Source organism: Gadus morhua, chromosome 14, assembly GCF_902167405.1.
Source record: "Gadus morhua chromosome 14, gadMor3.0, whole genome shotgun sequence".
Lineage (NCBI taxonomy): Eukaryota > Metazoa > Chordata > Actinopteri > Gadiformes > Gadidae > Gadus > Gadus morhua.
In genome coordinates, this window is record NC_044061.1 from 21,521,762 (window position 1) to 21,538,065 (window position 16,304).

General features: G+C 40.6%; 3 protein-coding genes across 3 annotated transcripts; 1 reads left to right on the forward strand and 2 right to left on the reverse strand.

Moving 5' to 3' along the window:
- Positions 1–9,427: 9,427 nt before the first annotated feature.
- mrpl16 (mitochondrial ribosomal protein L16) lies at positions 9,428–12,639 on the reverse strand. Its single transcript, XM_030377147.1, has 5 exons — positions 12,376–12,639; positions 12,152–12,223; positions 11,213–11,361; positions 10,701–10,994; positions 9,428–9,714 (listed from the first exon to the last, which is right to left on the reverse strand). Exons 1-5 carry the CDS (start codon positions 12,428–12,430, stop codon positions 9,523–9,525), a joined length of 762 nt encoding a protein of 253 aa, XP_030233007.1. The 5' UTR covers positions 12,431–12,639; the 3' UTR covers positions 9,428–9,522.
- Positions 12,640–12,853: 214 nt separating this feature from the next.
- txnl4b (thioredoxin-like 4B) lies at positions 12,854–14,149 on the reverse strand. The gene is made up of 3 exons (XM_030377148.1): positions 13,922–14,149; positions 13,383–13,534; positions 12,854–13,276 (listed from the first exon to the last, which is right to left on the reverse strand). The coding sequence occupies exons 1-3, from the start codon at positions 14,051–14,053 to the stop codon at positions 13,111–13,113; spliced, it is 450 nt and encodes a 149-aa protein (XP_030233008.1). The 5' UTR covers positions 14,054–14,149; the 3' UTR covers positions 12,854–13,110.
- A 256-nt stretch (positions 14,150–14,405) lies between these two features.
- On the forward strand, positions 14,406–16,251 carry trmt10c (tRNA methyltransferase 10C, mitochondrial RNase P subunit). Its single transcript, XM_030377142.1, has one exon. It carries the CDS (start codon positions 14,603–14,605, stop codon positions 16,076–16,078), a length of 1,476 nt encoding a protein of 491 aa, XP_030233002.1. The 5' UTR covers positions 14,406–14,602; the 3' UTR covers positions 16,079–16,251.
- Positions 16,252–16,304: the final 53 nt, after the last annotated feature.

Consider the following 16,304-nt stretch of genomic DNA (forward strand, 5'->3'; position numbering starts at 1 on the left):
TGAAAAAAACATAAGGGGTAACACTGTCGTTTTTTATTGGTCGTCATGAAAAAAAACATAAGGGAAATAATAGAAATACACATATACATCTTAATGTCGTGTATATCCTCTTTATTGATGATTGATTATTGTGTATTGACATCGCCTCGGTGGTGCAGTGGAGTGCACTCTGCCTAACCCACTGGAGACCGCTGCTCAATTTCTGTGGAAAACACAATATCTTTAATTTTAAACGTCATATATAACCACAGACATTTTTAAATTTTAAATCTCAGTGGGAAGTGGAGAGAGCTGTGAGCTAACCCCCTGGAGACCGGGGTTCAAGTCTGGTTGATGTCTTCTGTTGGAAGACTCTTATCTCTATTTCATGCGAATTATAAAGTCAAGTATAACCATTGTGTTGACTTTATTCGGTGTCTTGATGGTGCATTGATAAGTTCGGAGGTTAATACTCTAAAGAGCTCAGGTTCGGATCCCCGTAAAAACGTTGACAGGGGTAACACTGTCGTTTTTTATTGGTCAACATGGAAGAAACATGAGGGGTAACTCTGTCGTTTTTTATCGGCTGTCATGAAATAAACATAAGGGGTAACACTGTCGATATTCATCAAATAAAACATAACACACTTGTTTTTCTTTGGTCGTCATGAAAAAAAACAAAAGGGGTAACACTGTCGTTTTTTATTGGTCGTCATGAAAAAAATCATAAGGGGCAACACTGTTGTTTTTTATCGGTCGTCATGAAAAAAAACATAAGGGGTAACACTGTTGTTTTTTATTGGTCGCCATGAAAAAAAACATAAGGGGTAACACTGTCGTTTTTATCAAATGAAACGTAAAGGGTAACACTGTCGTTTTTTATCTGTTGTCATGAAAAACCCATAAGGGGTAACACTGTCGAAATGTGTCGAATAAAACATAGGGGGTACCACTGTCGTTTTTACCAAAGGAAACATGAGGGGTGACACTGTCATTTTTCTTTGGTCGTCATGAAAAAAAGCATAAGGGGTAACACTATCGTTTTTTTATTGGTCGTCATGAAAAAAAACATAAGGGGTAACTGTCGTTTTTTATCGGCCGTCATGAAAAAAACATAAGGGGTACCACTGTTGATATTCATCAAATAAAACATAACACACTGTTGTTTTTCTTTGGTCGTCATGAAAAAAAACAAAAGGGGTAACACTGTTGTTTTTTATTGGTCGTCATGAAAAAAAAACATAAGGGGTAACACTGTCGTTTTTTATTGGTCGTCATGAAAAAAAACATAAGGGGTAACACTGTCGTTTTTTATTGATCGTCATGAAAAAGAAATAAGGGGTAACACTGTCGTTTTTTATTGGTCGTCATGAAAAAAACATAAGGGGTTACACTGGCGTTTTTTTATTGGTCGTCATGAAAAACACATAAGGGGTAACGCTGTTGTTTTTTATTGGTCGTCATGAAGAAAAACATAAGGGGTAACACTTTTGTCTTTGTCGAATAAAATATAAGGGGTAACACTGTTGTTTTTTATCAGTCGTCATGAAAAAAACATAAGGGGTAACACTGTCGTTTTTTATTGGTCGTCATGAAAAAAAACATAAGGGAAATAATAGAAATACACACATACATTTTAATGTCATGTATATCCTCTTTATTGATGATTGATTATTGTGTATTGTCATCGCCTCGGTGGTGCAGTGGAGTGTACTCTGCCTAACCCACTGGTGACTGCGGCTCAATTTCTGTGGAAAACACAATATCATTAAACGTAATGCCATCATGTCTATTGCACTGTATATAACCACAGACATATTTAAATGATAATTCTCAGTGGGAAGTGGAGAGAGCTGTGAGCTAACCCCCTGGAGACCGGGGTTCCAGTCTGGTTGATGTCTTCTGTTGGAAGACTCTTATCAATATTTCATGCGAATTATAAAGTCAAGTATAACCATTGTGTTGACCTTATTCGGTGTCTTGATGGTGCATTGATAAGTTCGGAGGTTAATACTCTAAAGAGCTCAGTTTCGGATCCACGTAAAAACGTAGACAGGGGTACCACTGTCGTTTTTTATTGGTCAACATGGAAAAAACATGAGGGGTAACTGTCGTTTTTTATCGGCCGTCATGAAATAAACATAAGGGGTAACACTGTCGATATTCATCAAATAAAACATAACACACTGTTGTTTTTCTTTGGTCGTCATGAAAAAAAACAAAAGGGGTAACACTGTCGTTTTTTATTGGTCGTCATGAAAAAAAACATAAGGGGCAACACTGTTGTTTTTTATTGGTCGTCATGAAAAAAAAACCTAAGGGGTAACACTGTCGTTTTTTATTGGTCGTCATGAAAAAAAACATAAGGGGCAACACTGTTGTTTTTTAATGGTAGTCATGAAAAAAAACATAAGGGGTAACACTGTTGTTTTTTATTGGTCTTCATGAAAGAAACATAAGGGATAACACTGTCATTTTTTATTGGTCATCATGAAAAAAAACATAAGGGGTAACACTGTTGTTTTTTATTGGTCGTCATGAAAAAAAACATAAGGGGTAACACTGTCGTTTTTATCAAATGAAACGTAAAGGGTAACACTGTCGTTTTTTATCTGTTGTCATGAAAAACCCATAAGGGGTAACACTGTCGAAATGTGTCGAATAAAACATAGGGGGTAACACTGTCGTTTTTACCAAAGGAAACATGAGGGGTAACACTGTAGTTTTTTATTGGTCGTCATGAAAAAAAACATAAGGGGTAACTGTCGTTTTTTATCGGCTATCATGAATTAAACATAAGGGGTAACACTGTTGATATTCATCAAATAAAACATAACACACTGCTGTTTTTCTTTGGTCGTCATGAAAAAAAACAAAAGGGGTAACACTGTCGTTTTTTATGGTCGTCATGAAAAAAAAACATATGGGGTAACACTGTCGTTTTTTATTGGTTGTCATGAAAAAAAACATAAGGGGCAACACTGTTGTTTTTTATTGGTAGTCATGGAAAAAAACATAAGGGGTAACACTGTCGTTTTCTATTGGTCGTCATGAAAAAGAAATAAGGGGTAACACTGTAGTTTTCTATTGGTCATCATGAAAAAAAACATAAGGGGTAACACTGCTGTTTTTTATTGGTCGTCATGAAAAAAAACACAAGGGGTTACACTGGCGTTTTTTTATTGGTCGTCATGAAAAACACATAAGGGGTAACACTGTTGTTTTTTATTGGTCGTCGTGAAGAAAAACATAAGGGGTAACACTGTTGTCTTTGTCAAATAAAATATAAGGGGTAACACTGTCGTTTTTTATGAGTCGTCATGAAAAAAACATAAGGGGTTACACTGTCATTTTTTTTGGTCGTCATGAAAAAAAACATAAGGGAAATAATAGAAATACACACATACATTTTAATGTCATGTATATCCTCTTTATTGATGATTGATTATTGTGTATAATCATCGCCTCGGTGGTGCAGTGGAGTGTACTCTGCCTGACCCACTGGAGACCGCGGCTCAAATTCTGTGAAAAACACAATGTCTTTAATTTTAAACGTAATGCTATCATGTCTATCATGTCATATATAACCAAAGACATATTTAAATTTTAAATCTCAGTGGGAAGTGGAGAGAGCTGTGAGCTAACCCCCGGGAGACCGGGGTTCAAGTCTGGTTGATGTCCTCAGTTGGATGACTCTTATCTCTATTTCATGCGAATTATAAAGTCAAGTATAACCATTGTGTTGTTTTTTTTCGGTGTCTTGATGGTGCATTGATAAGTTTGGAGGTTTAAACACTAAACAGCCCTGTACCACGAAGCTCGCTTAGAGGGTTAGCGAGGTATGTTGAGCTCCAAGCCTGGCTTAGTTGTACCACGAAAGTCGATCTCTTTTAGCGTCGTTGTATCACCATGGTGACTTATGCTCGCAACCAAACCTGGTCGGGAGCAGTTTTTCGGCTTAGTCTAGCCGGAGATCGGCTACTTAAATCGGCGTGCGCAGCTTCCTAGCCCCTCCTCTGACAATGGCGTCACCATTTGTGGGTGTTCCCGTGGACCCCGGCGCATTTCTCGTACAGGCGTCTCTCCGGAGACAAGGGTTTTACGGGACAGAACCGATCCCTTGGCATTGTCTGACGATATTCAGATTTCAGACTTTATTGTCATTGTGCAAACAACGAAATTGGGGTTCTTCATGAGAGATACAGATTCTCATCAGAGGGTGTTCGTTATTTGATCGTCCTTTTGGACCTTATGTAGACAATGATTACTGTTGCGCATTGTGTCTCAGTGACAGAGTGCTAGAGTGGAGGTAGCGCGTCAGTCTTGAATTTCTGCGCGGGGGGTTCGACTCCCAAGTGTCGCGAATTTATGTGAAGCTTAAAAAAGTCCTAATTCTCATGCATATGGAATACTTATTCACTAAAGCTTATGGAATTATATTTTTGTGCTTATTTCGAACTTGAACCCATATTTTCAAGGCCGTGCTGGCACCACATCTATGGGGGTAAAATGCATGATGATAGACCGGCGAATTTGAACCCCGGTCGCTGGCGTTCGGGTCTTATACTAATCCACTACGCTACAGCCGCTACCTCTCAGCAGTCGAAAACATGCTATACATTTCTTAAATAGGGTGTATTTAAAGTGAATTCCCTAAATGATAGAATAAGGCAGGATGGAAGTTGCTTATGCATTTTTAAATCATCATCATTCTATTTGGATTAATGGCGAACAATTCTGCATTTGGCATAGTTATTTTACAGACAATATGCAGAATCTTTTCACTTGTACGCATATAGACTGCTTGATCTATCGTAAAGGTGAGAAAAATGACGCAAAAAACGCCCCTTTCACTTGAACGCGCACTGAACCTAAAGCGGAAAACCTGGTTCAACTAATTGAATCTAAAGTGAGCTTCGTGGTACCATTTAACTCTGATTGCGAGTTGCGGCTCTGTCGAGCCAGGTTTTCCCAAGAAAGCCTGGGTATGTTCAGCGAGCTTCGTGGTATAGGGCACAGGTTCGGATCCCCGTAAAAACGTAGACAAAAAAAACAAAAAAAAACATTAGGGGTAACACTGTCGTGTTTTATTGGTCAACATGGAAAAAACATGAGGACGTAACTGTCGTTTTTTATCGGCCGTCATGAAATAAACATAAGGGGTAACACTGTCGATATTCATCAAATAAAACATAACACACTGTTGTTTTTCTTTCGTCGTCATGAAAAACAACAAAAGGGGTAACACTGTCGTTTTTCATTGGTCGTCATGAAAAAAAAACATAAGGGGTAACACTGTCGTTTTTTATTTGTCATCATGAACAAAAACATAAGGGGCAACACTGAGGTTTTTTATTGGTAGTCATGAAAAAAAACATAAGGGTTAACACTGTTGTCTTTGTGAAATATAATATAAGTCGTTTTTTATTGGTCGTCATGAAAAAAAACATAAGGGGTAACACTGTTGTTTTTCTTTGGTCGTCATGAAAAAAAACACAATGGGTAACACTGTCGTTTTTATCAAATGAAACGTAAAGGGTAACACTATCGTTTTTATCTGTTGTCATGAAAAACCCATAAGGGGTAACACTGTCGAAATGTGTCGAATAAAACATAGGGGGTAACACTGTCGTTTTTACCAAAGGAAACATGAGGGGTGACACTGTCGTTTTTCTTTGGTCGTCATGAAAAAAACCATAAGGGGAATCACTGTTGTATTCTATTAGTCGTCATGAAAAAAACCATAAGGGGTAACACTATCGTTTTTTATTGGTCGTCATGAAAAAAAACATAAGGGGTAACACTGTCGTTTTTTATTGGTCGTCATGAAAAAAAACACAAGAGGTTACACTGTTGTCTTTGTCAAATAAAATATAAGGGGTAACACTGTCGTTTTTTATGAGTCGTCATGAAAAAAACATAAGGGGTTACACTGTCGTTTTTTTTTGGTCGCCATGAAAAAAACCATAAGGGATATAATAGAAATACACACATACATTTTAATGTCATGTATATCCTCTTTATTGATGATTGATTATTATGTATATTCATCGCCTCGGTGGTGCAGTGGAGTGTACTCTGCCTAACCCACTGGAGACCGCGGCTCAATTTCTGTGGAAAACACAATATCTTTAATTTTAAACGTAATGCTATCATGTCTATCATGTCATATATAACCAAAGACATATTTAAATTTTAAATCTCAGTGGGAAGGGGAGAGAGCTGTGAGCTAACCCCCTGGAGACCGGGGTTCAAGTCTGGTTGATGTCCTCAGTTGGAAGACTCTTATCTCTATTTCATGCGAATTATAAAGTCAAGTATAACCATTGTGTTGCATTTTTTCGGTGTCTTGATGGTGCATTGATAAGTTTGGAGGTTTAAACACTAAACAGCTCAGGTTCGGATCCCCGTAAAAACGTAGACAAAAAAAACAAAAAAAAACATAAGGGGTAACACTGTCGTTTTTTATTGGTCAACATGGAAAAAACATGAGGACGTAACTGTCGTTTTTTATCGGCCGTGATGAAATAAACATAAGGGGTAACACTGTCGATATTCATCAAATAAAACATAACACACTGTTGTTTTTCTTTGGTCGTCATGAAAAAAAACAAAAGGGGTAACACTGTCGTTTTTTATTGGTCGTCATGAAAAAAAAACATAAGGGGTAACACTGTCGTTTTTTATTTGTCATCATGAACAAAAACATAAGGGGCAACACTGAGGTTTTTTATTGGTAGTCATGAAAAAAAACATAAGGGTTAACACTGTTGTCTTTGTGAAATATAATATAAGTCGTTTTTTATTGGTCGTCATGAAAGAAACATAAGGGATAACACTGTTGTTTTTTATTGGTCGTCATGAAAAAAAACATAAGGGGTAACACTGTTGTTTTTCTTTGGTCGTCATGAAAAAAACCACAATGGGTAACACTGTTGTTTTTATCAAATGAAACGTAAAGGGTAACACTATCGTTTTTATCTGTTGTCATGAAAAACCCATAAGGGGTAACACTGTCGAAATGTGTCGAATAAAACATAGGGGGTAACACTGTCGTTTTTACCAAAGGAAACATGAGGGGTGACACTGTCGTTTTTCTTTGGTCGTCATGAAAAAAACCATAAGGGGTAACACTATCGTTTTTTATTGGTCGTCATGAAAAAAAACATAAGGGGTAACACTGTTGTTTTTTATTGGTCGTCATGAAAAAAAGCACAAGGGGTTACACTGTTGTCTTTGTCAAATAAAACATAAGGGGTAACACTGTCGTTTTTATATGGGTCGTCATGAAAAGCACATAAGGGGTAACACTGATGTTTTTTACTGGTCGTCATGAAAAAAAAACATAAGGGGTAACACTGTAGTTTTTTATTGGTCGCCATGAAAAAAAACATAAGGGGTAACACTGCTGTTTTTTATTGGTCGTCATGATAAAAACACTAGGGGTTACACTGTTGTTGTTTTATTGGTCGTCATGAAAAACACATAAGGGGTAACACTGTTGTTTTTTATTGGTCGTCATGAAAAAAAACATAAGGGGTAACACTGTTGTTTTTTATTGGTCGTCATGAAAAAAAACACAAGGGGTTACACTGTTGTCTTTGTCAAATAAAACATAAGGGGTAACACTGCTGTTTTTTATTGGTCGTCATGAAAAAACCACAAGGGGTTACACTGTCGTTTTTTTATTGGTCGTCATGAAAAACACATAAGGGGTAACAATGTTGTTTTTTATTGGTCGTCATGAAAAAAAACATAAGGGGCACGACTTTTGTTTTTTATTGGTCGTCATGAAGAAAAACATGAGGGGTAACACTGTTGTCTTTGTCAAATAAAATATATGGGGTAACACTGTCGTTTTTTATCAGTCGTCATGAAAAAAACATAAGGGGTAACACTGTCGTTTTTTATTGGTCGTCATGAAAAAAAACATGAGGGAAATAATAGAAATACACACATACATTTAATGTCATGTATATCCTCTTTATTGATGATTGATTATTGTGTATTGTCATCGCCTCGGTGGTGCAGTGGAGTGTACTCTGCCTAACCCACTGGTGACTGCGGCTCAATTTCTGTGGAAAACACAATATCTTTAATTTTAAACGTAATGCTATCATGTCATGAACAAAAAACATAAGGGGTAACACTGTCGTTTTTCATTGTTCGTCGTGAAAAAAAACATAAGGGGTAACACTGCTGTTTTTTAATGGTCGTCATGAAAAAAAACACAAGGGGTAACACTGTTGTTTTTTATTGGTCGTCATGAAAAAAAACACAAGGGGTAACACTGTCGTTTTTTATTGGTCGTCATGAAAAGAAACATAAGGTGTAACACTGTTGTTTTTTATTGGTCCTCTTGAAAAAAAACACAAGGTGTAACACTGTTCTTTTTTATTGGTAGTCATGAAAAAAAACAAAAGGGGTAACACTGTTGTCTTTGTCAAATAAAATATAAGGGGTAACACTGTCGTTTTTATCAAATGAAACCTAAAGGGTAACACTGTATAGAATAAAATAGAATAGAATAGAAATACAGACGCACACACGCACAAACACACACACGCACAAACGCACACGCACACGCACACGCACACACACACACACACACACACACACACACACACACTCAGACGGATCCGACTGGGATTTCTGTTGCGATGGGTTTCCTCCATCAGCGACTTATACAATAAACAAATTATGTAAAACAAAACCCCTCTTTCATTTTAAAATAATGGTATGCAAATATGTTGAATAGGCCTCCATCTTTATTACACTTTTAAAATGTTCCTATATAGCCTATTTTATAGCTTACACACTGATATTTTAAAACAGGACTACGAAATGCGAAATGCGAAATGCATCCTGGGATATTTAACGGTCCCAAGTCCACACCATAGACATATTGGGCTAGCCCATGGACATATTATAAAATGGACAACAGAATCAAAAATGGCGCCTATTCATTCCTATGTAAACTTGGCTGGACCCTACTCGTTCGTTTTGCACACCTGCGTGCAATAACCGCCCTGATTATAAGGCCTTTGTCGCTACCTCTGGTGAACACCAGATGGAGGCATTCCTTATTCATTTAAATGAGTCAAATAAAGTAAAATGGCTCAAACATGTACATTTCACTTTTCATTATGGCCTGCCTGATGTTTCTTCCCTTCTCCCTCATTATTTTAGGAAAGTAAGGTTGATTATGAATAGGAATTATTGTTCTTATTATTTATAGCTATGATCACTCTTCTAGTGGTTTACGACGAGGAGATAGTTATTATTGATTATGGAGTTATTGTTCCTATTGATTATTTATAGCTGGAGTTATTGTTCTAATTTATTATGGCTGTCGGTGTAGTTCAAATTCCTAAAGTTCAATGAATAACACCACATGATCATAAGACAACATCTGTAACACAACATCTCAAATGAAGAGAGAGAGGGAGATCTTATAAACACATTTAATCTTCTGAGACGTGAACTTTCCACACAGTGGTACTCTTAATCAACCGTAACATTACACATTAAACCATGAGGGGGTCAGACCCGGCCAGGCAAGTGGAACTTCCCGGTGAAGCGCCCGTGGTTGTGGAGGTCCAAGGGGCTCAGAACCTTCCTGATGCCCAACATGTTGCCCTGGGCGACCTCGCGGAAGGTCCAGGGGTTCTGGTTGTTCTGCTCCTTCTCCTCCTGCGCTGCGTGCATGGCGGCCAGACTCTCCCGGCTCACCACCTGAAATACACCGCCGGTTTACTACACCCGAAAGACACCACTCCTTTACTACACCTGAAACACAGCACCCCCTTTACTACAGCACCCATTTACTACACCACCCCACCCCTTTACTACACCCGAAACACACCACTCTTTTACTACACCTGAAACACAGCACCCCTTTACTACACCAGCTCGTTACTACACCCGAAACACACCACCCCTTTACTACAACTGAAAACACCCCCCCTTTACTACGCCCAAAAAAAACCAGCCCTTTACTACACCACCCTGTTGCTACTAGGGATACACCGAAATGAAAATTCTTGGGCGAAACCGAAACCGAATATACTAAAACAGTTGGCCGAAGGCCGAAACCGAATACCGAATGTGGCTATTAATGTTTTTCATTCATTTTGCTTTAATTTTTCACCTTTTTTTTTCTCTTGCTTTTCTATAAAAAAAAATCAATTACAAATATGATACAAAATATGTATTTAATACTGAACGTTTTCTAACATTCCAGCAGACATTATAGCAAGAATTTAAGAACAATGTACCTTTAAATAAATGAGTAAAACATTTTTTATTTTTTTTTATAAAAGAAAAAAAAAAATTCGGTGTATTATGTTCAGCCTTTATACTCCTTCGGCCGAAACCGAACATAATTTTTTGGGCCATTTTAGGCCGAAAATGTTCGGTGGCCGAATATTCGGTGCATCCCTAGTTGCTAAACCGGAAACACACCACCCCTTTACTACACCACCCTGTTGCTACACCCGAAACACACCACCCCTTTATGACACCTAAAAACACGACCCATTTACTACACCTGAAAACACCCCCCCTTTAGACTAATAACTAGTTCATAGTAATAATGAGATTACTAAGTAATGATAAGGCTAAAAAGAGTTAATGGCAGCCCACTAATTCGCCTTTTAAGAAGGGAAAAGTAGTCCTATCACAGAACAGGGTGGTCCCGTGGACGGTGGCGCCTCACTCACCCTGGCTGGGAACGGCAGCTTCTTGGCCACTTCAACGAGGATGGGCTCCACCTCCCCCAGCTCTATCCGGCCCCCCACCTCCACGATGAGGCGGCCGCAGCGCACGGGGGTGACGTAGTGGTCGATGGCGCCCTTGCCCCCGCCCATGCGCTGGCCCAGGCCTTTGCGGGTGATGGGCTTGTAGGGCGCGTTGATGCGCCACTTGGCGAAGGTGTTGCGGACGTCCATCTTGCGGTTGATGGTCAGACGGATCATCTCTATGTGACCCCAGTGGATGTATCCGCCTCCCAGGGCCTGGTGAACATCCCCGTATATTGACCATTTATTTGATAAGACACAATAGTAAGTATTACAGTAGGGCTTGAGATTTAACATGGAATTAATAAGAAGACAACATTTCAATTGAAAGAGAAATCCTAGCGCCCCAAGACACAGATTCAACTAGTTATTCATTCACAGCACGCACATCTAGTAGCTGTGCGGTGGACCAACCACGAAATAACTGAACCTACCACGATAGCGTAGCTTCCTACGGTGAAGGTGTTCGCTGCCGTGGCTGGACCCTGGATGTCTCTCAGCTTCTTCTTCTCCTTCTTGGCCTTCTTGAAGTTGGGAACCTTGTTGAGGAACTTCAGTTTGGGTTTGTCTGGCAGGACCACGTCTTCAGGGAGCAAAACGACTGTTGTTAGAGAGAAGCTCTACACTCTGTAGCGATTCATACAGAACATTTTATATAAGGTCAGTCAAGATAAAACCTTTTTTAATTGCAGAAGAAAATGCAGGTTTCATAGCAACAACAGCAGTGAGAAGGAAAAACGGGAGAGGTAAAGAAGAAATATATATAAATATAAAGTAAAACACTGAGCAGCTATATATGCCCTGGATCACTGAAAGAGTGATTGAGTGAATATATAAACAGTGTCGATAAATATTAGTATGTAGAGTTTATCAATAAATAATTTAAATAGTCTCAGTCTAACAGTCTGTCTATGAATAGATATAGATGTACATATGTGGATATTATTGAATATATGAGTTAATTAAATATCATTAGACTGTATGGAAATGGAGGGCAATAATAGTTGTACCCTGTTTTCCCTAATGTTACAGATTCAATAAGGCTATAGAATACATTTAAGTGTTGTTGAATAATTTTATTGGCTTTTGCAAACCAGATGATCCAAAGGATAGCCAATTTGGCAGATCTGTCGTATTGCTTTGAAGAGGACACGACAGAGATGTTATTTGAACACATTGTCAATAAATATATTTGTCTTGATTGGGATTTTTGTTAGGGACATTTCACCTGTTTCCTGACTTTGGTAGGGACCTGTCCCTAGCGACCCGACAATCAAATACTCCTCTATTGTGACCCCTCTATACTTGTGATGTGCATGCATACAATGTTGAAGTAAGGAAATGTCCAATTATTAAATTAAACATAAAATTACCGCTGTAGTCTGGAGGAACGTCATAGGTTTTAATTCCAGCAAACAGGATTCTCATGTGACTCTGAATACAACCTGGAAGAAATAACAAGAGACGTTTCCACATTTTTTTTTATAAATAATTACTGATCAATCAGGATTGCACAAATACAGCTTTCTTACTCTATTCTATTTTTTTAGGATCATTAAATACTATACTGGATATATTATACATGATATATTCCTACCTTGTAGTCCTTGCGTCCGCCAGCAGCTGATGGAGTTCTTTAATATAGACACCATTGTTCACCTGAAATAAGCACGTCCTATAAACATGTAGTCCTCTATCATAGCATGTCAACTATGACACATATAACATGCAACAAAGAGACTATATGAAAGATAAAGTTGATATTATTAAATCATGCTGAGGAAGGTCGCTGAGTGTGCGCTGCCTACAAGAGTCCGCCTCGCTTCAAAGTACATTACAAACGTTCCGGCCATAAAGGTTCCCCCAGATTAATAACCTCAATGGCTCTAGTCCGTGTTGAATGAAACAGCGACACCCTCTGACTCCACCATATACTGCACTGTCTCCTATGTTAACTAGGATAAAAGCTAATACTGGAACATAAATACTGGAATTTATGTACCCTTTCAAACAAGGATAATATATCTATAATATGTGTCTACAACTAGTAATATTACACAGAAAAAACGTATAAGAACTTTTGTAAACATGTATTTTTAGGATATATATTGTAACAACTTTTCAAAATCACCATAAAAAATACCAGGATAACTTTGTGTGAGTGCAAACAGTAGTTTTCATCAAAGCCCCATGAGCAGTTTCCATGGCGACAGAGTTCAAAGTATTTTGAGTGTCAGAGTCAGGAGAGTTCAAAGTCTTGGTGTGTCTCCTCCTACGACAACGAGTCCTGCAGACGTCATACGTTAGCCCTGGAGGTCAGTAGTAGGGTGTGCTATATCCCGTGGTACAGGAGGTCAAACTTTGGGATGTTCTGGGGGTCGATGGGACTCTTGATCATCATCTTGCCCCGCATTGCTCCTCTGTAGATGACCTCGATAAGGTCCAAGAAGTCCTCCTTGGTCTTGAAGCTGCCCACAAACTTAGTGTGATCTGGAGACCTGGAGAATCCCACCCAAAAAATATATAAAGCAGATTTTCAGTTCTAAGAAAAGGTTGAGTCAAGAAACAAAACGGATAGAATCTATAATTTATATGACCACTCACCCATAATCCACCTTCATATGTTGTCCGTTGAAGAAGAAGACAGTGGAGGGGATGTAGCTGATGTCAAAGTATCGGGTGTAGACTGGGACTTTGTCCACATCCACGATGTATATGGACGCCATGTTGCTCAGGTTGTGAGCCGTTTTAGACAACTAGGAATGAGTGAAAGTGTGCAAACATGACATGAGTATGGGAGAAGAATAGTGGAGTGTATTAGGCGATTCCCAGCCGTAGGTTCCTGGGTTTGACTTCCAATGTGGTCCGCCTACCTTAAGGAATCCTGAATGAATGTCCTAACCCTGACCTGCTCCTTAATGACCCGTCTCTCTGCTGTCTAACCCTGACCTGCTCCTTAATGACCTGTCTCTCTGTTGTCTAACCCAAGACTGACTAGTAAATATTCATTTTCTATACAGAGTTTGAGGAGGTGGGGGAACTCCAGTAAGTTCCTGATGAATTACTAAACAGTATATGATTTCCACTGATTTACAGGTTGTATTGATCAACAATAAATTGTGCATCATAATCATCATCCTCACAATCTCGTCCAGCTGAAGGCACGAGGAGTCTTCGTCTCTCCCGAACCTCAGCACCAGCACCTTCTCGGCGACTCCTTTGATCGCCCCGTCGACCTCCTCTTTACTCGACAACTTGGGCAGAAACAAACTCATGATACTTGGGAAAGAGCAGTAGGGACGAGTGGAGAATCATGGAGGGATGAGAAGAAGACACTCCTCCTTGTTTTGGTCGGAGACGGAAATACGTAACCTTCCCGACATGTGCTGCGCGTTGTAAGGTTATCCATGAAATAGTTCCGTTAAAAAAATAGAGAATACAAATAAAAGCATACAAAATAAATGACTAAAAAAACACTTTCACAAATCTTAAAATAATAGGATAAAATATATATTTATAGAATTGGAAAAATTCTGGTCAATCATAGTTATATAAGACTTTCACCACGCTCGTACGGAACCTTTGTGACTTGTTTCCCGGTCACTGCGGCGAGATGGAATGTGACTCCAGTTGACAACGTGACCTCCTATCAATCGGTTCAACATTCGGATCTTGCGCTTACTCTTATCGTCATAAATAAAACCTGGCGTGGAACCAGGCTGGTGTGCGACGTTGGAAGAGATGTAAGGTTGTCTTCGTATCATTAATGATTATTAAAAGGATGTGTGGTTCATCTCTGTAGACGGGAGGAGAGCAGCCAAACAATGCCATTAGAAATGATGGGACTATTCTCCCGACGGGTATCTGTTGAATTATGGAGGCTATGGAGTGTTTCTGGGACTCGACATTTTTCCATTGGGACCTTTCCCACTGGACAAGTCTGCTCTTCCCGCAGCTTCAGCTCTGGGCGTTACCTAAGGACAGATGCATTCCAGCCGGACCAGGGGGACAAAATAGATTTGGACTTGTGGAAGTCTGTGATGAGGTCCCAGACAGCAGTGGATGAAAGCATTGAGGAAGATAAAGAGCAGGTGAAGAAAGGGGACTCGACAGATTCTCCAAGTGGCTGCGTGCTGGCGGCGACTCGGGAGCTGGTCTCCATGTGGCGCCAGGCTGGGAAGCTGGTTCCAGACAAGATAACGGACGAGGATGTCAAGACGCTAGCAGAACTCACAACCAAGTCTTCCAAGAAGAAGTACCTAAAATTCCTAGCCATCCGGGAGGGCCACAAGAATAAAAGCAAGGAGAAGCAAGAGAAGAAGAGGGCCGAGAGGGAGCAGAGATTGGCCGAGTTCCCCGAGACCTTAGAAAACCGACCGCCCGTCAAGAACTCGTTCTTGATGCAGTACCGCGATCACTGGCTCGACCGTCTGCTGGGCTGGCGCGGCGCCCAGGCCATGAACTTTGGTCAGCCGCTAGTATTCGACATGAGCTACGAGGCGCACATGACCCCGCAGGAGTTGACGAACTCTGTGTCCCAGATGTTGGAGGTGGAAAGTTGCAACCGCCGGTCCTTGGACCCCTTCCATCTCCACCTCTGTAACCTGCAGCCAGAAGGGGGCTACCGGCAGCAGCTGGTCAAACGCTACGGCGAGGACGCCTGGGACCGCCTCCTCATCACAGAGACACCACAGCGCCATGTGGACGTGTTTCCTCAGGAACAGCTCGTCTACCTCACAGCTGACTCCCCCAACGTCCTACGGACCTTCGACCCGTCCAAGGTGTATGTGGTTGGTGCGATGGTGGACCGCTCAATCCAAACGGGACGGTCCTTTGCCACCGCTAAGCGGCTGCAAATGGCAACAGCGCGCCTCCCACTGGACCAGTTCCTCCGCTGGGAGATCGGGGCCAAGACCCTGACGCTGGACCAGATGATCCGCATCCTGCTGACCATCAAGGACACCGGCAGCTGGGAGCAGGCACTCGCCTTCGTCCCCAAGAGGAAACACGACGGGTTCTACCAGGAAAAAAAGCAGAGTGAAAGGGGCGGAACCGCAGGCAGGGACCGTGGAGACAGATACCCCCAGAGGGACCAGAGAGAGCGTCAGGGATCGGCTCGTGAGCCTTGGGGTGCTGGGAGAGGTGGTCAGGACCGGGGGGTAAGTGGCAAGGGGGTGGGGATGGCCTGGGAGAGAGAGTATAAACAGCCTGTTACCAGGATACGATCATCCCAGAACACCACGACAGAGGACAGAAGGAGGACCGACAAGACGCGGACACCGTGGTATCAGCAGGACTAAAGACCTCTAGAGTTGGTCTTAGACCTGGACATTATTGTTCCCAGTCTGTTCTACTGTCCCTCACTCTGTTCTATACTGAACTGAGGATGGACATGGTCTTCTAGTTCCGGGCTTGTTGTGATCAGAATCCATTTTGAATAAAACATCTATGCACTGCTGGGTGGAATTATAAATCCATCGTAGGAACATGTTATAAATGAAGCGCTATTTGAATATGAATGTAAAA